Source organism: Bidens hawaiensis, unplaced genomic scaffold, assembly GCF_021521415.1.
Source record: "Bidens hawaiensis isolate Kalapana, Puna unplaced genomic scaffold, B.hawaiensis_p1.1 tig00046042_1, whole genome shotgun sequence".
In the NCBI taxonomy this organism is placed as follows: Eukaryota; Viridiplantae; Streptophyta; class Magnoliopsida; order Asterales; family Asteraceae; genus Bidens; species Bidens hawaiensis.
Window position 1 is genome coordinate 1 of NW_027498194.1, and position 22,214 is coordinate 22,214.

General features: G+C 33.8%; 1 protein-coding gene across 5 annotated transcripts; it reads left to right on the top strand.

Annotated features, from left to right (window-relative positions):
- Window positions 1-644: 644 nt before the first annotated feature.
- LOC143596096 (uncharacterized) lies at window positions 645-12,296 on the top strand. Of its 5 annotated transcripts, none has more exons than XM_077074954.1 (22): window positions 645-867; window positions 971-1,109; window positions 1,190-1,286; window positions 1,362-1,409; window positions 2,057-2,166; window positions 2,262-2,382; window positions 2,466-2,523; window positions 3,461-3,536; window positions 3,633-3,863; window positions 3,963-4,034; window positions 7,682-7,753; window positions 7,855-7,919; window positions 8,003-8,105; window positions 8,185-8,316; window positions 8,386-8,529; window positions 9,122-9,229; window positions 9,307-9,357; window positions 9,451-9,528; window positions 9,627-9,740; window positions 10,671-10,867; window positions 10,977-11,046; window positions 12,103-12,296. In XM_077074954.1, exons 1-22 carry the CDS (start codon window positions 758-760, stop codon window positions 12,289-12,291), a joined length of 2,385 nt encoding a protein of 794 aa, XP_076931069.1. In that variant the 5' UTR covers window positions 645-757; the 3' UTR covers window positions 12,292-12,296. The 5 variants fall into 5 exon arrangements, with proteins under 5 accessions (XP_076931069.1, XP_076931070.1, XP_076931071.1 ...); XM_077074955.1 differs by having other exon boundaries at window positions 2,262-2,366; window positions 2,450-2,523; XM_077074956.1 differs by lacking the exon at window positions 1,362-1,409.
- Window positions 12,297-22,214: the final 9,918 nt, after the last annotated feature.

Consider the following 22,214-nt stretch of genomic DNA (forward strand, 5'->3'; position numbering starts at 1 on the left):
ACTTAACCTTTTAGGGTATGTTTGGTACGGGGTAATGAAATAGATGAGAGAATGGAATGGACGTGGGAATGAAATGGATCATTATCATTCCATTGTCATGTTTGGTTACCATGTAAGAATGGAATGATTAATCACTTTATTAGTAATAATAATAAAAAATAAATAAATAAAAATAAATAATATTAATAACAAATGAATATTCATAATAACTATTTTTACGACCCTCGGGCTGCAACGAGATCGTTAAATCATATATGCGTTGTGAATGTTAACTCATCAAATTTAATATATATATATATATATATATATATTGATAATGCAGTAATATACAACAATAACGATGATAATAATAATAATAATATAATAACTATAATTGGAAAATAATAATAATTATTATAATATAATTATAACTTTAAAATAGTAATAATGATTGTTGACTCTTTTGACTTTTTCATTCCTTGAAGGAATGAAAAAAAACACCTATACCCAAAGGAATGAAAATCCTAAAAATGGAAGGAGTTTCATTCCATGTGGAATGATCCATTCCATTCATACATGGTAACCAAACATGCTTTTTTTCATTCCTTTGGAATGACCTATTACATTCTACCTTCCATTCATCCATAACAAACACTACCTTAGGCTATTTTCTATATTACCCATGACAGAGAAAACATAATCCGTAGTCAAACTTGCCTTCTTTAAATATATTTTGGCAGGTGGAATTTGCCATCATTGATATTGTGTTTGTGTTTTGATGCATGTTTGTATTTTATTCAGTGAGTTGCTTGATGGTTGTCGTGGACTGTTATCCATATCTGCTGTTACCAATCCAATTATGTTTGATGACCTGTTGAAACACATAAGGTAAGTTAAATGTGTTTATCTAACAGTAGGTACACTTTCAGCACTAAAAAGAATCAATGGCTTCAATTGTTCATCTACTTTTTTATACCTGTTTGATGTTCAGGCCTTTTGGTACGCTCAGTTTGTTGTCTGCATTAATGTGTGAAGTTATTAAAGACCTTATGACCAAAGATATGGAAGAAGAACCATGGAGTTGGCTTGCACGTGACATCTTACTGGATACGTGGACAACCCTCTTAACTGTAAGTGGTTAATTAGCTCAGTTTTAATGTATAACACCCGCTACAACGACTTGTGCATCAGTTTTATGGTTGCTTTATAGGAGACAAACACTTCTGGTGTGACGTCATTGCTTCCACGGGAAGGAATAAATGCCGCTGCTAATCTTTTTGTCCTGATTGTAGAATCAGAACTAAAGGGTATGTTTGGAACTTTGGATTTTGCAGTGTTTACTTTTTTGTGTTTAGCTTGATATTGTACCATGAATGAGACAGCTGCATCGGCAAGTGAAGAGAAAGAATACTTTCAAGCTTCTGTAGCTGGTAACCTACTTTTACTTGTCATATATTATGATCACAAGTGGCAATGTTTTTATAACATGTCAAATGAGTTAAACTAAAAAGAGCTCGAGTCAAATGCTGACCCATTTATATTGAAATGGGTCAATTTTGGGCTATGGTTCTATAACATTTCAAATTAGAAACTAAGAAGCGCTCAGGTCAAATGTTGACTCATTTATATAGAAATGGGTCAATTTGGCTATAACTTTGTAACATGTCAAATGGGTTAAACTACAAAGTGCTTGGGTCAAATGTTGACACAATTATATAAAAGTGGGTCAACTTGGGTTTGGTTGTATATGCCAAATGGGTTAAACTACAAAGCACTCGGTCAAATGTTGACCCACTTATATGGAAATGGGTCAATTGTTTGGCTATAAAATAGATTAATATTTAGGTAAACATACTCAAAAAATTATTTATTTGAATATAAGAATAAAAAAGGTAAATAAAAGAGTGTTTGTGGGTCTGCCCAACCTGGTCAAACTGTTTTAACTTGACTAAAAACTGCCACTTTGACCTGTTTGTCTGACCTGCCCTTTTTCCAACTTCAAGCTTGAATTGTGTCTTTCATGATCTTCATTTGCTTTTTCTAAAGTAACATTGTTACCCGTGTATTTTGTTTGTAGCAATGGATGAGAGATTGAGTTCTTATGCCCTGATTGCACGAGCTGCTATTAATGTTACAATCCCTTTTCTTACTGGACTTTTTACCGAGCGTTTTGCAAGGCTTCATCAGGTACTTGTACAAAAGTTGAAACATAATATAAATAATTTGTTCATTTATTCTCTTAATTTCTTGTTAATGTTGTCTTTTTATTGGATGGTCTACAGGGAATTGGGACAAGTGACCCAACTACAACAATGGAAGAGCTTTATTCACTTTTGTTGATAACTGGTCATGTATTGGCAGATGAAGGAGAGGGTGAAACACCCTTGGTAATACCTCTTAGCAGTTATTTTATCAGCATAACATAGTTTTGGAAGAATTTTCTTTAATTATGTAATTTTACTGATTTCAGATACCATTGGCTATAGAAACACGTTTTCCAGAGTACACGGAAACAGAAAAACATCCAGTAGTTGTGCTTTCTTGGTAAATTTCCCACTTAGTTCTTTCTTGTTTATGACTGTTGGGAGATCAAAACTATAGCTGCAAATTTATATAAGTAACCGTCTTTTATCGTATTTTTTTATGAAGGGTTATTGGGCTTGGCCACATTTTTGTTGCCCCTTAAATTATGCTTTTAGTTTATTTTGCGATATTCATCATCATCATTGTACTCAGTGTATCCCACCAATAGCAAAGCTATGGTAGGGTCTGAGGAGGGTAAGATGTAGACAGCCTTACCTCTACTCCATAGGAATAGAGAGGCTGCTTCCAGTGAGACCCCCGGCTCGATAGTGGTTTTGCATCAAGACTTGGACATAAGGCACATAACACTCAACCATCAGACCCCAGCCGATTGGTGCATGTACCCTTGTCTTTCGGTCATCAACGCCACCACATGATGCCTGATTAACCTTCCGCCGCTTTTAACGCTATTTTCACGAAATTAGTAAAATAACGTCAAAATTAGTGCAATTTCACTTTTGCCCACCCAAAGGCCCACACATATATACATTATATGCGCGCACCGCAAACAGGGATGTGCATGGTTTGGCTAGGGTCAATTTTAGCCTCAAACCAAACCAAAAACCCAAATTTTGGTTTTTGGACCTAAAAGTTTTTGTTAGTTAATGATTTTACGATTATTATATATTTGCTTGTAAATGTTTGGGTTACACCACTCACTAAATAGAAAGTTATAATCTATAAACAAATAGCAAAAGTCGTTTTTTTGTGTTTGGATTTATTGGTTAGGTTCGGCTTTTTTGGTTTTCGGTACATGCAGAACCGAACTGGAAATTCGGTTTAAAAGAAAGTAAAGCCAAACCGTTGGTTTGGATTAGGTTTGGTTATCTTGGTTCTGTTATTCCGGTGGTTTCGTGTACACTCTTAATTGTTCTTGTGTAATTTGTTTTTTTTGAAGGTCTATCATAAAGTTTGCAGAGCAGAGTTTAGATTCAAATATGAGAGCAGCTTTCTTCAGCCCTCGACTTATGGAGGTAACAAACTTAAAAATTGAAATACTAGTTTCTAGTAAATAGCTTGCTTTACGCTTATACGAAGTTTTTAACATTTTTTCTTGACATTATGGTTAGGCAATCATATGGTTCCTTGCTCGATGGTCATGTACATACTTAATGACAGCTGGCGAAATGCAAAGTTTAAAAACCCCCGTCGATGAGGTCACCCTTCTTCAAATGCAGCAATCCCGAAAAGCACTGCTTAGTTTCTCTTCAGAGCATACTCAGGGGAAAAACTTGCTTGATATTATCGTCAGAATATCTTTAACAACATTGGTTTCATATGCGGGTGAAAAAGATTTGCAGGTATCAAATGTCAATTTATGCTCACTTGTTTAGTCAACAGAGCAGGTTTGACCTTTAGGTGGTAATAATAATAATATATGTATTTCATCTGTGTGACAGGCGTTCACGTGTTTCCAGCTTCTTGGTGGACTTGTTACGCGGAAAAGTATACGTGCGCACCTTGTCACTTTGGTTAGCATCTTATCTTTTGTAGCACCTTCTTTTGTTATTAGACGTTTGTGTCCATTTACTAATTATTTAGTTTTGGCTTCGTGCAATTTGAAGCTCATTTATTAGGCATGTAAACGAACTGAACTAACACGAACGAGGCGTGTTGGTTTTCCTTTGTTAAAATTTTAACCGAACAAGTCAAACACGAATAATTAAAACGAACGTGGTTTCTTGTCCGTGTACGTTAATTAAGGACATGAGCGTGTTTGTTTACGCTTATGTTCGTTCATTAATGTATAAACGTACGGTTCACAAATGTAAACTGTAAGGCCCCGAACCCGGTGACCCTACTTTAGCGTCGGATTTACTCATAAACACAGTTCTTCAAATCAGAGTTTATTAAAACTTTTCGCGGAATATAAAACATCAATCATTTGTTACAAAACATTAAATCTTGTCTTTGATACCATAACATAAAACTTTATATTTAAAACATCTTTACTTCTTTCTTCAGATGCCAGCCGTTCAATCCATGCCGTGTGTCATCCTCATGCTAACCTTATAATCAGCTCACCTGCGTGCATACTAAAAGTCAGCTACGCTGAGTGAGTTCTAGTTAATCGAACGCCATACAATACATACACATACGTACATATCCGTAGATACATATCCATACTTCACTAGTTACCCTTCTGTTCTACATACATACTTGCTACCATACATACATACATACATATCTACAATCACTATCCTCAGTCTACCGAGAGTACGTTCATAGTTCACCGTCTATACCTGTACTCAAGGTCGTGAACACGTACAAGGTTCGCAGCCCTTACCTATGTTCACCGTTTACGGTACGTACAAGGTTCGCAGTCCTTCCCTATACCATAGTACATCCACAACACGTACAAGGTTCGCAGTCCTTCCCCATGTTGCAACCTAACTCATAGCACGTACGAGGTTCGCAGTCCTCCCCTATGCTACAAAACCAGCACGTATAAGGTTCACAGCCCTTTCCTATGCTGACATACATCCACAACACGTACAAGGTTCGCAGTCCTTCCCTATGTTGCAACCTAACTCATAGCACGTACGAGGTTCGCAGTCCTCCCCTATGCTACAAAACCAGCACGTATAAGGTTCACAGCCCTTTCCTATGCTGACACCTATCTACATTTACATCTATCATCTACATCACGTATAAGGCTCGCAGTCCTTAACTACTCCATCACCTGCCGAGTCTATGTCCGACAGAAGCTAGAGGGATTTGCCATCCTAACTTATCATGTCGAACATAGAACTCACATGCCATTCGTGTACCTATATACACATACTTATATTATAACATTAGAACACTCTAGGCATTCTTTACCTCATTCATTTAGCAACCATACCCCTTGTCGACACGTGCAATATCCGAAGATCGTTCACGCCCCGACAAGTATTCATTTGAAACATTCGTACATCTTCCATATATAATATTCGTACCTTCATTTATAACCTGACAGTACGCGCAATATCCGAAGATCGTTCGCGTACCGACAAGCAATCATTCATACCTATCACCTATATCACATATGACATACACTTATCACTTAGGATAAATGTATTAACAACACATCGAGTATGCACACAGCCCCGAAAACATAACAAGGAATGGGGCTAGAAACTCACCTGAACACGGTTACATTCACCGTTAATCGTAATCCCTTTCTTCAGTTGTGCACGGCTGACTGTATAACAAGTATACGTATCAATTAACTATCACTTCTCATAATGTATTTCTATCTTTATATGACCCACAACGAACGGGGGTCCGGGGGCAGCGCCCCTGGCAGCGGGGTCTAGGGGCGGCAGCCCCTAGCAGGGTCCAAGGGGCAGAGCCCCTGGCTGGGGTCGAGCTGCCAGGTCAGCTTGGAAAAATTTTATTTACATTAACTGTCTTAACACATTTTCCATTAGGTTTTTAATTTATTTTCTAAACGAACTTCACTTCAGGCGAAGTTAAACCTCGGGCGAACTTGGCTTCAGGCGAAGTTAAACCTTAGGCGAACTTGGCTTCAGGCGAAGTTATCCTTAGGCGAACTTGGCTTCAGGCGAAGTTAAACCTTAGGCGAACTTGGCTTCAGGCGAAGTTAAACCTTAGGCGAACTTGGCCGTAGGCGAAGTTATCTTTAGGCGAAGTTACGCTTGAAGGCGAAGTTACGCTTGAAGGCGAAGTTCATTAGGCGAACTTATTCTTGCAGGCGAAGTTATCGCGCTGCAGATCTGTTTGCCCATAAATCCTTCGTTTCTTAGCCAAATAACTCGATTTTGGTACCCACGGAATCGTATGATCGGCGCCTACAAATCCCAACCATCAAATCGGCCTAAAATCGACGTTTTAGGGGTTCGATTTGGGCAGTTTGGGTTTCGGGTCCTGTTAACCCATCCAATCCTAACCATTTACAGTAATATTAGCTTTGTTGGATTTGTTCTTACCTTACCAACTCAGATCTATCAACAAAATCTCGGGTCTCGGCTCCGAATCTTGATCGGTTAGAATGTGTGTGTATGTGTGTGTTAGGAGTTTTAGGGTGTAGGGTGAGAATGAAGATATTTTGGGTTTAGGGGATATTTATATCCCTTAAATCCCATTCTCATTTAACCCATCTCAAATAATCCAAGTCCACAACCAGCATCCATTACCCAACACTAGCCCGATTCATACCAACGTTTATTCTGTTATTTATTTCCTGATAACCCGAGTGAACTTTCTCTCTAATATTAAGTAATATAATTAATATTATCTTGAAATTTCGGGATGTTACATAAACGAACACAAATGAATGAACATGGTTAAAATGGATGTCCAAACATTAATATGCTGGACCTAAAAAATTTAATAAAACTAAACTAAGTTGTAATTGATGGTATTTTAACTTCTCAAAACTATAATAAACTGTAAGTTCCTCAAAATATTAATGAATATGTAAACAAGCGAGCAAACACAAACAAACGAACGTAAACGAATGTTCACGAACATAAATGTACGAACAAGATATGTATTCATTTTCGTTCATTTAACTAAATAAACAAAATAATTATGTTCATGTTCGTTTGTATATTGAATAAATGAACTTCCCGGTGAACGATTCACTAATGATATGTTCGTTTCATTAAATGAAAGAATGGGAATGGAAACTAAATCCCATCAAATCTAACATTTCATGGGATTTCAAAATCCCACCTATTGTAAAGGATTGTTATGGAAAATAAAAACCCCTCCAAAAAAAATTAATAAAAAAATCATAACTCAAAATATAAATCAAAAACGAAAAATGTTAAAAAACTAAAACGTTTCCTTCGTTGTCTTCATTCTTCAAAAAAAAAAAAAAAACCCAAGAATGAAGAAGATTCCAATTCCAATACATATTAACCAACCAAACACATGAAAGGGATTCTCAAACATTCCATTCCATTCCAATTCCAAATCCTTTAAAAAAAGTCCGTGAAACGAACGGGCCCTAAAAGTTCTGTTCATTTATAGGCCTAATTGATATGATGGTAGCTTGTGTAGTATCTTCTTTTGGTATCTTGTTTTCCCTTATTTCTGAAACTAAAGATCATAAATGCCATTAACTTCTGAAATGGTTATGTTGGCTAATACTACTATTCTTTTACTGCAGGACTCATGGCGTGATCTAGCACATTGCTTTACTAATGACCAAGTGCTATTGTCCTTAAATGCTACTCATCAGGTAATTCAATAACGTTTTTCACCTTTTTCTAATTTGAGCTTTACATCAACCTCATATTTACTAATAAATCTATATAATATTATTGTTAAACATAATTGCAGCGTTCCTTGGCTCAGACCCTTGTTCTTTCTGCTTCCGGCATAAAAAATTCAGCAGAAGCAAATCAGTAAGATAGTTTTATTTTATTTCTAAATTCTAATATTATCTTTCACGCATGTCATCTAATATTTTATTTTGAATTCTTGAAAGGTACATAAGGGATCTCACAAGCCATATGACTGCTTATCTTAATGATATATCTTCCAAGAAAGACATCAAGATTATTTCTCAGCAGCCAGATGTTATTCTTGTGGTAAAAGAAAAAAAAACAATTAATATACTTTCAATTTTAATTTAAATATTAATTTTTTCAAAATCATGTGTTTTCATAGGTCACATGCTTACTGGAACGGCTTCGGGGAGCTTCAAGGGCTTCAGAACCAAGAACACAGAAGGCAATATATGAAATGGGATTTTCAGTTTTGCAACCAATTCTTAAATTTCTTGAGGTTTACAAGCTTGAGGTATTATAATTAAAATGTGATTCAAAATGTAATTTCTTATATTATATGCTGACTTTTGGATATGTTTAGCCTGCAGTTGTGTATCTGTTACTTAAGGTAGTTGTTGACTGGGTGGAGGGTCAAATCATCTATTTAGAGTCTCATGAGACTGCATTGGTTATTGAATTCTGTATGCGTCTGCTTCAGCTTTACTCTTCCCACAATATTGGCAAGGTACTAACTTTATCATTCGATTATTTAATAAACGAACATGAACAAAGCTTTTTGTTCTTTCAGTTAAACGAATGAACATGCCTCGTTCAATCATTTATGTTCGTTCGTTTACATTCATTTATGTCCATCAGTTTACGTTTTTTTAAGTTTGTTTGTTTATGAATTCATTTAAATTGTCAGCCCCATTACAATATAGGCTAGTTTTATTAAATCAAAAATATCACCCATTACAATTTAGTCTGGTCTTATTATTTTTCTAGGTCAATAAATTGATATTCACGTTTACTTTTAATTGGTGTTTGCTCAGTTATGTTCATTTATATTCATTTATCTATGTTCAGATATATCTGTTCGTTAATGTTCGTTTACATTCGTGAACCATTCTTTTAATTATTAACGAACGAACATGTTTATTTTCTTAACGACCAAACACGAACAAGAAAACCCCAATCGTTTAACTGTTCATGTTCGATTGTTTGATCAGTGAAAGTTAAACAAACAAAAGTTTAACAAACAAACATGAGCACGCTTAGTGTTCTTATCAGTTTTGTTTTTTTGTTTTTAACTTCGTATCACTGCCTACATATTTCAGATATCTTTAAGCATTTCAAGCAATTTACAAAGTGAAGCAAATGCTGAAAAATACAGGGATTTACGTGCTCTTCTACAGCTTCTTCAAAAACTATGCACAAAAGATATGGTATACATTGGTCAACATTTGTTTGTCAACCCGACTTCTGATTAATAATATTTTACATAAAAATATAAAATTTTCAGGTTGACGTTTCATCAACTGCCAGCGAGGATCAGCAAACAAGCATTTCTCAGGTATCACTGTTTTCTCTATTATAATAAACGACTGATTATCATACTATAAAATGAGTAAATAACTAAACTGGTTAATTTTGTTGTTATCTGCAGGTCATATATGCTGGTGTTCACATTGTTAGTCCTCTGATAACAATAGAAATGTTGAAGTATCCTAAGCTTTGTTATGATGTAAAATTTCAACTTTTACAACAAGATTAATTATATCTTGATTCTAATTTCAAGGTCTAATTGGTATATATATTTTTTGATATTTACTTTGGGAGTAGCATTTTGCTCTGCTGTCACATATGTTGGAGGTTTACCCTGAAATGATTCCCAAATTAACCCATGAAGCCTTCAGTCATATTTCAGGAACTCTTGATTATGGGCTCCATCACCAGGTAGATAAAATATCCATAACCAGTTTATATTTTATAATAACTTTCCACTATTCATTTACAAATGGTACCCGCACATGTTAGAAGTGCCATTTTCGACCCATTTTCAGGTTATGTTAACAGTTTAAATGGATAAATTCAAATAAATAAACATTAAAAGTATACAAGTCAAACAGGCTGAAAATTATGGGCCAAAAAAGGCTTTGGTTTTCACAATTTTTTTGGTTTGGTTTAGGTTCTCGGTTTACTTTTGGGTCGAAAAAGGTTTTGGTCCTCACAACGGGTTCGGTACTGTTTCAGTCTTTTCGGTTTTACCATTTGGGCACAAAATAATGAATATGTGATTGAAACTTTTGAGACTAAATTTCTTTTTTAATTAAATGATTAGTTAACGATTACACATTTAGACCTAAAATTTTTGGGTTACAGTATTAATTAATTTCTTATAAATTACTTAAAATTGGTTTCTGTTGGTTTTTCTGCTTGGTATGGTTTCAATCAGTCCAGTTCGTTTTTTTTGGTTTTTGGTTGATGCAATACTGAAACTGAACTGAAAATTGGTTTTTAAAGAAACATAAAACCAAGTCGTTAGTTTTATATGGGTTCGGCCATTTTGGTTCAGTTACATTGGTTACAGTTCCAATTAGTTATTTTGGTTTTGCGCAACATCCCTATTGGGAGTTGCCCAGAGTGTATTTTTAGTGCATGAAACCTTTTACATCATTCTATTCAAAACTTTGGATTTGTATTGAAATATTATAATTTTCTTAATCATATCAGACACTTACTATTATTACTAAAAAGATTCTGAAAGAAGGGTAGCGGGTCATCCCTACCTGAAAATCACCCATTTGGACTCGTTGGTCAACGTGGTCCTGTTCGCGCGTTTCACAACTTCTAATATTGTGGTACTTATTTTTTGACTGATGATAGGATGAAGAGGTGGTTGGCATGTGTTTAAGGTCTCTGAGAGCACTTGCATTCTATCACTACACAGAAAGAGAGGGGGGTAGAGACGGGTTAGGTCCACATGCTACAAGCTATAAGGACGCTGATGGCACTTTTCAGGATGGCATTCTTGGTAAATTTTTGCGATCGTTGCTGCAACTAATTCTCTTTGAGGATTACAGGTAACATGCAACTCTATGCTGTTATATTAGTGTAATAAAAACTTAATAGTATCTTGGTGGTTTTATCCTCATAATTATGATTTTGAATCTTATGTTTGAGTGCTTACAGCATGGATCTTGTAGGAGGTGCGGCCGATGCTCTTTTCCCATTAATTTTATGTGACCATGGTCTTTACCAGGTACTCTCTGTCCTTTTTTTAAAGTTCATTGTGTTTCAATTTTGCTTTTCTCTGTTTATTTACGTTTGGATGAAGGTGATTAGTATGATCAACTTTTATAGGAACTATGCCTGTTGGATTGAATCCTAAAGTTTATTTTGTCTTTGTTGGAGAGTTTTTGTAAAATATAGTATTTTTTAAAATGTTAGTAAAACTTTTTGTTTTTTTTACAAATATGGTTACCAGGGCTTAAAACCCTGGGTTATCCCTCCTACAACCTTTTCAAAGTATCTTTTAGAATTTAGAAACCAAAAAAGCTAAATTTATTGAAGTTTCTTTTTTATTTTCTTAATTTCCCTTTAAGATGTAATTTAGTTTTCCTTTAATAATATATAGTATTTATTAGAAATCTAAATATAGAGTTTTATTGAATTCTTTTTTTCTACAGTTAATATAAATTATATTAAAAACTAAGTTGTATCTAAACATATAGTGTTCTTTTGGAAAAAAAATGAATTAAGTTTCTAATAATTTATATCAAATTGTAGAAAAGATACAATTTAGTTTTTCTTTAATAACGAAAATGAAAAAAGAGAAAAAAAACCTTGAAAATAGGTGATCAAGTTTTAAACCTGGTAACCACATTTTTAAATTACAAAAAAAAAAAAAAAGGTTCTAAAAGTACCATATATTTAAAACAAATCATTTTGAACACCCACTTTGCATGGACCTACTGATTACTGAACTAGTTGGGCTAAACGGTCAAATACACATGACACTCATACCAATTAATTAATGAGCGAGTTGATTTGGGTTATATTGTACTACTTACTGGTCAACAAGGTCACATATGCATAAAAATCAGCTGATGTGTGTTTCAAAATTTTAGATCCCACTTCTTAAATCACTCTATGCAAATAATAATAATAATAAAATTAAAAAAAAACACAAGATATAAATATAGTGCTTATAAAATTTAGCACTTGCAAAGTTGCAAATTGTGTCGTTATTTTTTATTATGTAATAACAAAGCAACTAAGAACATAATTAGGTCTAATCTGGTAATTGTATATGCAGAAATTATGTGGGGAATTGATTGAAAGACAACCAAATCCAGTACTGAAAGCAAGAATGGCGGGCGCATTGCACTCGCTAACAACCTCAGGCGACATCTCCCCGTCTGCGGATCGATTAAACATGAGAAAATTCAGAAAGAATCTTAACCAGTTTCTCGTCGATGTCCGTGGTTTTCTGCGTGTCATTTGATGATTCCATTCCACACACAGAAAACAACTTTCATCATATCATATTTTTGGCCACATGAATGGTGGTTGGTGCAGGACCATGATTCCTTGTGTGACGGGTCATGTTGATACATGATTGTTATGAACTAGTTGGTATTATTCTCTGTACATTCTATCTCGATTCTACTACGAATAGCCGAGTTTGCGTGTTTGAAAGACACAAGGAGGTTGGTATCTACTGTAGGAGTGAAAAGGTTTTGAAGGTAAGCTACAAGTGATGTTGGATTTTAAAATGAGAGTAATGGATTTAATTGTTTCATTTTTTGTTTGGTTGGTTATTGAAGTATAGTGAAGTTCAATATGAAGAAAATTTTCGTTTTAAGTCCCAAACATAGATGGTTTAGGAAGACGTGTTCGTTTAAGTTGAAAACAATATTTGCATAAGCAGACTTGACATATGAGAGGTTGCTTGCGTGGTTTGGGTAGTTTTCAACTTGAAATTTGATTATGTTTTGTTTTTTTACAAAGGCAAATGAGACCAACTTTATTGAACACCAAAAATACCAGGACGGTAGCAAGTTGCTAGCTGCACTAACAAGCCAAACTCCAGGACCTTTACAAGGACAACTAAACAAAAAACAAACACCAAAAGACTACAGCAGGAAGTTATTCAACATGGACCACTGGACAGCGCTATCAGACCTATTTTTTTAACCACTAGAAGTTTCGACCTCTAACGTAGTTGAAGATCTTTTTATTCGGGGTATTCTATAGACTCCACATGCCACCGATACAATATGCATGCACCATGCACATTTTTTTTTTCATTTTATAACCCTGCATGTTTCTAAACTACCCGTTTTATTTTTTCCATTTTGTGACAATGCATGTTTCTAGACTACCCCTAATACTAGAATGAGTGTTCTTGAGACAATATACCCAATAACACAATCAAAGCACTGAAAAAGCCCTCTTAGTTGGGTTTCGACCTAAGACCATACGATCTAGGGATGAGCTCAGGATGGTACTGGTACCGATCCTGAAAATCCCGATCCCAAAAATTCAAAATTTTCAGTTGGGTACCGGTACCGAAATGTTCAGTTGGGTACCGGTATCGGTTCGATACTGTACAGTATCGGTATTTCGTGTAAAGTTTGGGAAATACCTTTGCCATACTAATACCGAAAATTAAAAACTTTGTACCGATTCGGTATCGATGGTACCAAATCGGCACCAGTACCGTACCGATACCAAAAACTAAAAACTTGGTACCGATTCAGTACCGACGATATCAAATCGGTATCAAATTTGGTACCAGTAATGAAAATGCTCATCCCTAATACGATCTCAAGCTTTAACCATCGCCCAGGCCAATAGCGTAAAATACCTATAAGAATAGGTATACAAAATCGACCTTGTCGATTACCCATATGGTATTTCTTGAAAATGGAGGCTAGCCATAAAAACGCCCTACAAGCCTCCTGAAGAATATGAAAGGGTATTATGGTGTGTGTGTGTGTGGGGGGGGGGGGGGGGTTAACGTACACTAATACATTATCATACATTACGTACGCGAGTATCTTGAACGTCTGATTATACGCGATTAAAATTTTTAAATACAACTATACGCCATTATACGGCAGCTATCAGAAGGGTATTTCCGTCCAAAAGATTTTCCGTCCAACTATACTCCCCAAATCTATTCTTCAATTCCCCCAAATCCCTGTTCTTCAATTCCCCCAAATCCGTTCTTAGCTTCAATAACTCAACTACTACCAAAAATCCTAAAACCGCATTCCAAACGGCAATCAAACCATCAATTGCTTACAAATGGAGGTCAATCAACAGTCGAAAGCAAACCGCACTTCAAACGTTCAGATTATTAAGGTTAACAAAGAATGAAGGTCGAAAAAGAACCACGACAGACCACAAAAAACACCAAAGTCAAGTAATTCTAAAAATTCCAAGCATACTTGTTAGTATATGTTTTAAACCTGTAATTAAACGTATTAGACAAATTTTCGGATTTTGACGGGACTGCATTGTTTTTGTGTCTTCAATGTTTTTAACCGTATGTAAGAGGTAGATGTTTATTTTTAACAGAACGTATTAGGAGATTCTGTAGTTGCATAAGCCGATTTGATTTTAGCTGTTTTTAGACGAACATTTTAGTTCAACTGAGATGATGTAAAAAGCAGTATTGTTGATTTTTTTAAATAGAACGTATTAGAAGAACGTTTTAGCAAAGAGTATTAGAAGAAATCAAAATTGGAGTTTTAGGACATTTTTTTAAACAGAACGTGTTAGCAGAACGTATTACCAAAGAGTATTATATGAAACCAAATTGGAGTGTTGATTGTTTGTTTCAGACATTTAAAAAAAAACGTATTAGAAGAACGTATAAGCAAAACATATTACCAGAAATTGTGTTTTTAAACATAACGTATTAGCATAGATAGTTGTTTTTGTTAGTTTGATGCTTATACCTTGTTGTAATATGTTTGAATAGATGCTATTCAGAAAAAAAGGATGATAAACGTAAGCAATCTGAAAAAGACCTCGCAACTGCAAAAAATAAACATAAAAGAAATCAAGGTGAGGAAAGGAACTCAGATTCAGACTTTGAAACACCATTGAAGATTCGGAAACATCACACTGAAAAGAAAAAAAGGGAAATTCAAGTTGATTTTGAAAATTCAGATTCAGATTTTGAAACACCAGCAAAGAGAGGTAAATAATCAACCTCTATTAAATCACATAATAGAAATGCATTTCACGAATATAGAGATACAAAAATTTGGATGAGGTGTGCACCGGCAAATATCTTCGAAGCAATAAAAGAAATGAACGAACAATAAAAAAAATGGGTTGAAGAAATGGAATTTGGATCACTGTTAACAATGAACATTACCACCATTTCCACTCGTTTAGGATTTTGGTTGGTTGTGAACTATGATTATGACACTAATGAGTTAAACATAGGCAACCATATTGTTAAGATAACACCCCAGTTAGTTCATGAGGTTTTTGGGATACCAGTTGGTGGAGAAACAGTTTTAGAAAAGAAAAGACCAAGAGTAGGGTCGAGTATTGTACAGATAACTTCAGAATTCAATTTAACCATTCAAGGATAACTATTCAAAATGTGTTGGATAGAATGAAAACACATAACGGGAAATGTGAAAAGTTTAAATTGAAGTTTCTTGTGTTATGCAACACATGCATTGAATTGATAACAAAATCAACAACAGTCAATCTAATGTTCACCACCTCAATTGTTGACTTTTCAAAAATATCAAAAATGAATTGGTGCAGCTACATGATTCATAATTTGACAAATCAAAAATGGAGTGGAGAGGTATAAAGGAAAATGGAAAACAAGAGAATTCAATGGTCCTGTAACATTGCTTGCAGTACTATACACACACGAGTATCAGAAACGTCATAGGGCATTTGGGGACCCAATAAAAACACCAGCAATTAGCTACATAACAACCAAAACTCTTTTTAGCATGGATAGCTACTTGTACAATAATGATCCGTTAACCGATAATGAGGATGACGAAGAAGAATCAAGTAAGTTACTATAACTTATAATATACTTTAAAAATATTTATTCTATAATAACTGTATGTTACTGCTACTAAAAACATGGGAATATGCTAAAAGAGTGGGAAACAATGAAAATGATACAGATTGTGAAATAGAAAAGAATGCGCCTGAAATTGAAAAAAAAAATGGGGAAAAACAGGTAGCTGATGAAGTGGAGAAACAGAAGAAACAAGCAGCTGATGAAGTGGAGAAGCAGAAGAAACAATCAGCTGATGAAGTGGAGAAACAAAACAAACAAGCAGCTAATGAACAGAATGATAACAATTTTGAAGATTATAATACTTATGACAACAATTCACCATTGGATTTCCAAATGCCTATAGGGACATCAACACAAGAAATAATAGACTACTATACTACCCCTCTACAGTTGTCTGGTTTGTTAGCATATTTGCCCAAAAAACCGTTTACCGATGAGGAGCAGGTAACACTTCTAACAATAAAGACATGGAAAATTGGAAATAAATAATCACACCTTTTGTGTATTGGCCGATAATAATCCCACCTTTAAAAATCACTAGCAATGGTCCCACCTTTTAACTATTTTTGTCTCACAGGTCCTCCATTAAAAAATACTTAACGTCGTTATGTTTTTTCCCTAGTTCCAAACCGATGTTTTTGGGCTTTTGAACGGAAGAACGATACGAGTCGACCGCTGTAAAACTTATCTCGAAATGGTGATCCAAACGACGAAACAATGTTCCAATTCGGGTGCTTGAATTTCCAATTAACAAAAATCAAGCCATTTGAATCACATTTTGAAATAAGTTTTACATCAGTCGACTCGTATCGTTCTTCCGATCAAAACCCTAAAACCTCGGTTTGAAACTAGGGAAAAAACATAACGACGTTAAGTATTTTTTAACGAAGGACCAGTGAGAAAAAAAATAGTTAAAAGATGGGACCATTGCTAGTGATTTTTAAAGTTGGGATTATTGTCGGCCAATACACAAAAGGTGGGATTATTTATTTCCAATTTTCCTAAAAACATTTATATATTAACTAAAAAATTATAATTCATGACATTAATATTTATTGTAGAAATGGAATGAAGAAATGGATAAAAAGCTAGAAGAATTTGATAAAATTGTCTCCGAAATAAACGAGTTGGTAAAGAAAGGGAAGACAAAACATGGATCAAATGTATGGCTATTTGATAAGTGTTGTGCTTGGGAAGCCAAATTCAATAAAAAAGCATATGAAAGCCAGACTGAAGGAGGTTTAAACGAATTAGGTAAAAAAATATATAACACGTTCTTGTGTAATATCTTATCTGTTAAACAATAAACTGACAGCCTTGTTATATAGTTGTAGCAGTTGATCTGTCTCTGAACGAAAAAGATATTGATGCATGGTGTGTGAACAAAGACATTGATAATACTCAAGGTAAACATCTATCTAATACATTTGTTCTAACTTGTATAAAATATTTCTAATATGATCAATTGAATTAGTTGAGAAAGGAGGGCATAAAATATCTCTAATAAAAGTGATGATGATAATCAAGATTGCAATAACAAAATCAGTGAGAAAATTCAAAGTATCATATAGTTTAAACTTATGTTTCTCTAATACGTTTTTCTTATACGTTCTTTTTATATGTTCAGAAAAGGATGCAGTTGAAACAGATTGTGTTGCAGATCCAAATGTGGATAACAAAGTGAAAGGTATAATACATTCAATTAAGATCATCTTATACATTTTTCTTATACGTTTTCTTATACGTTCAAATATCATGGGATCTCGACAGAAGGAGTCGAAAATTAAGGGGTCTCAACCGAAGGAATTGAAAAACAACGTGTTAACAAAAAAGGTAACAAAATCAGTGAGAAAATCATGTTGTTTAGATAACTTATGTTTATACCTTATTCTAATACGTTCTTCTAATAAGTTCTTATTTATAATTATCTCGAGTGAAGATTTTGATCAAGGTACCTCAAATGAAACAGTTGAGAACAGATCTGTTGATAATCAAGGCTGCAATAACAAAATCGTTGACAATACTCAAGGTGACTAAATTCGTTCCACTTATACATTCTTCTTATTAGTTCATAATAACAATGCTTATACGTTCTTCTTATACGTTCAGCCGAAGGTGTAGTAGAAAATCAAGGGATCTCAATCGAAGGTGACGAAGAAAGAGATTGTGTTGCAGATCCAAATGTAGATAACAAAGAGCAAGGTATAAACATAGAAAAATTTCTTGCTTATACATTCTGATTATTTAGTTCATAATGACAATGCTTATATATTACTCTTATACATTCTTCTTATACGTTTAGCCGAAGGTGCAGTTGAAAATAAAGGGATCTCAATCGAAGGTGACGAAGAAAGAGATTGTTAGGGCTGTAAACGAACCGAACAAACACGAACAAGACCTTGTTCATGTTCGTTCGTTAAGAAAATAATGTGTTCACGAACGGTTCACGAACACTTACCGAAGGAGATTTTATGTTCGTGTTCGTTCATTAAGGAAATTAATGTGTTCATGAACGGTTCACGAACACAAACGAACACAAATAAAATCGGAAAAGCCTAGAGATTGAGACCGATGCATTCATCAATGTGAATAATGAAAACTTGTAAACGAATCGAATGAACACAAAAAATGGCATGTTCGTGTTCTTTAATTTAACTTTAAAAGAACACAAACACTTAATTGAACAAATATTATGTTCATGTTCGTTTATTTAAAAAGGGACATTTGTGTTCGTTTGTTAAAAATATAAACGAACATAACTAAATAAAGATAAACAAACATACATGAACAAATGTAAATGAACACAAACAAACATAAACGAACTTAAATGAAAACACCTAAATGAACACAAATTAACAAATATAAAGCCGACATATCTAGATAATATTTAATTATTTTCTATTAATACATAAACGAACATAAATGAACATAAACGAACGTTCATGAACATAAATGAACGAATGGAACATGTGTTCATGTTTGTTCGTTTAATTAAACGAACACAAGTTTTTTGTTCAAGTTCGTTCGTTTATTAAATTAACGAACATAAACGAACTTCCCGCCGAACGGTTCACGAATGTTCACCGAACGTTCGGTTCGTTTACAGGCCTAGAGATTGTGTTGCAGATCCAAATGTGGATAACAAAGATCAAGGTATAAACATAAAGAAGTTCTTACTTATACATTCTGATTATTTTAGTTCATAATGACAATGCTTATATAATATTCTTATACGTTCTTCTTATACGTTCAAAAGAAGTTGCATTTGAAAATCAAGGGATCTCTAACGAAGGTAAGGAAGAAAGAGAATGTGTTGCAGATCCAAAGGTGGATAACAAAGAGCAAGGTATAAACATAAAAAGTTCTTCTGCTTATTTTAGTTCATAATAACAATGCTTATATATATTACTCTTATACGTTCTTCTTATACGTTCAAAAGAAAGTGAAAGAGATGATGGTGAGACACAAATCGATGAGATCATTCCAGGTTGTTTGATTACAATATTATTTTTATACAAATAAAAAAAAAATTAAAAACACACAAATGATATTGACAAAAATGGTTTTGCAGTTACAGAGATTGAAGAGTTACATAAAGAAGCAGGAGAAAATGATGTTGGCAAATATACTAATTCAAGTGTTAAAGATGATGTTGAAACACATCAAAACGAGTTCATTCAAGGTTAGACAAATTAAAATTTTTATTTCATATTACACTGTAAAATTATTTTTTTTAACAAAAATAATATGAAGTTACAGAAATGGAAGAATTAAATAAAGTTGTTGAGAAGAATATTGGAAATGGAGATAATTCAGGTATTGAAAGCTTTATACATTGAAAAAGTATAAACACTCATGTCAATACACACACACACACACACACACACAAAACTTAATTTATTACAGGACTTGTTAATGTTGAAATTGAAGAAAATTATGATTATGACAGTCAAGTTTTGGATTCAGTGATAATGAATTCTCCATTTTTAAATCAATCAACAACATTTGCAACACCAACATCAAAGTCGAAGATATACCGCTTAAAGCTACATCTCTTGCACCACCATGTGACCTTAATTTGAAAGTGGTACAAAGAGAAGCAAGAGAGAAAAAACTACCTCCTGCATTGAAATCACCTTACCTACACACAGGCAAATCGCAATGGCTGAAAAAGTAACAATTGATGAGAGGATTATTGCCCGTTACATTTTTTCTGAACTATTTGAGGAAAAGAAGGCGAAAATAATTTACAAGTCCAAATTCACAGAAGGTTTCAAGTTTGTCTTTGAATGCTTTTTCCCTGATGTATACACTTCAGCTGATGCAATGGACATTTTAACTGAACTATTAAACTATGAAGAAAGGAAGAGAGATGAAAAATCATCACCTTTACGGTTTTTTGCATCATCTATGCTTATAGTAAGTATTACTTATTGAATTCTAGATATATTATTAAAAATTATTTACTGTTTTATTTCAAACTTAATAATTTTTTTGTATGGCCGATTCACTACTATGACAAAGCAAGTACTGCCAACAACTTTGAAGTGCTGTAAATTTTCACTGATAACCTTGAGAAGTTAATGAATAAAAATAATTACAAGTCTCATCAAGCTGTTACCTTGCTTATTGTGCCAATATTATATGATTACCATTTCTATTTTCAATTTGAAAACAGGAACAATTGAGCTGATAGACAAAATGATGAACGAGGTAATACCAAAAACCAAAAAGTTTGACTCGGTTGAGGAGAAAACAGCAGCTATTAAAAATTCTTTTCATGCAAGATACAAAGGGGTACCGTATAAGCTGGTAATATTTTTATTTTCTTATAAAAATGCTGCTAATTTAATATTCTTTAATCCCCCTTAGACTGCAACTAATATTATTTAATCCCCCTTAGAGGGATATTTTTTGCATGTACTAAAAAAAAAACAAGAATCCTATTGGACAAAGGTTGGAAATTGTTGTTATAAAAAGAGTGGAAATGGAGAGGAGAACAAAAAACAATTTAAAGGATTGTGGGATCTTTGCTATAAGACACATAGAAACATACAAGGGGGAGAATCTATGGTCATCTGGTTTTTATAAAGAGTCACCAAGAAGAAAAAACAACTAAACGATTTGAGGGTAAAATACTTGTCTAAAATGTTACTCTCAAAATCAACACTGTCAGAGACAAGTCAATAAAGTTAGCAAAAAAGTATAATGAACGTGATAGAGAAGATGAAAAGTTTCAAATGAGGAAGATATTCAATGCAATCGAAGAGAGATAGGAAGAATAACACTTTTTTGCTTTTTTAATCTTGATTGTGTTTATACATTCAGTTAACACGTTCTATGTTATTAATTAGTTATCTAATACGTTCAACTAACACGTTCATCTGTTAATTTTGATTGTGTTTATCTAATACGTCTGTTAATTTTGATTGTGTTTATACGTTCAGATAACATTCTTATACATTCTTTATCCAATACGTGTTTGATTTTTTAATTTTGTTTGTTGGATTTAATTTGAATTTTGTTTGTGCTTATACATTCTTTATCTACCACGTCATGCTAATACGTTCTAATCTTCTACTAATACGTTTCTAACTTTTACGTACTTTATTGTACCAATACGTTTATACGTTCGCCTAATACGTTCAATCATTAGACACAACAATTGAATTATGTTATAAAAAGCTTAAAAACAACAATTATATTATAAACTACGATACATAACAATAAGTTCTAGATGAAAATACATAAACGCATTAGACAAAAATCAAAAGAAAACATGAAACATAGAAACTGCTACCATAACACACATAAATATCAAAGTACAACTCGATCTATTACATGACAGCTTTGAGAAAGCCAATCTTCAATTGAATAGAGCAGTTTAGAAGATTTATTGCCTTGCACAACTCTTGCAGCTCATCAACTTCTTTTTTCCCTATGTCAACCAAAAACAAAGCACAAAGATAATTAATAGTACTACCTGACATGTTTACAAGCAAATTTGTTATTTCATCCCTCATATCCATGTTAACACCAGCAGCTTTGATAAACTGATCCTGTAAAGCGTCACGGTTTTTTGAATCTTTGCATATCTGATCTTTTATCATTTTTAGCAACAACTCTTTAACAGATGAAGAAGAAGATGATGAAGACGAAGACGAACCCTCGCAATCCATATTTTGTTGATAAGGTTTGTGATTTGGTGAAAATTGTGTGATGAAAAATGTCTGCCCCTGTTCCTATAGTGTTGAAATATTGTGTGGTGAAAAATAATTTAATAAACAAAATTTCAAAAGTAGATAAAACGTGAAGATCTTTTAGTACAGTAATAAAATAATTGTTGGAAAGCG

What these genes read in the sequence shown, in the direction of transcription:
- LOC143596096 (XM_077074954.1), top strand. Translation starts at nt 758, where the DNA reads ATGCATGTTTGTATTTTATTCAGTGAGTTGCTTGATGGTTGTCGTGGA. An exon ending in CGTGGACAACCCTCTTAACT is followed by an intron (nt 1,110 to 1,189) that starts GTAAGTGGTTAA and finishes GTTGCTTTATAG; the next exon opens with GAGACAAACACTTCTGGTGT. An exon ending in AGCCAGATGTTATTCTTGTG is followed by an intron (nt 8,106 to 8,184) that starts GTAAAAGAAAAA and finishes GTGTTTTCATAG; the next exon opens with GTCACATGCTTACTGGAACG.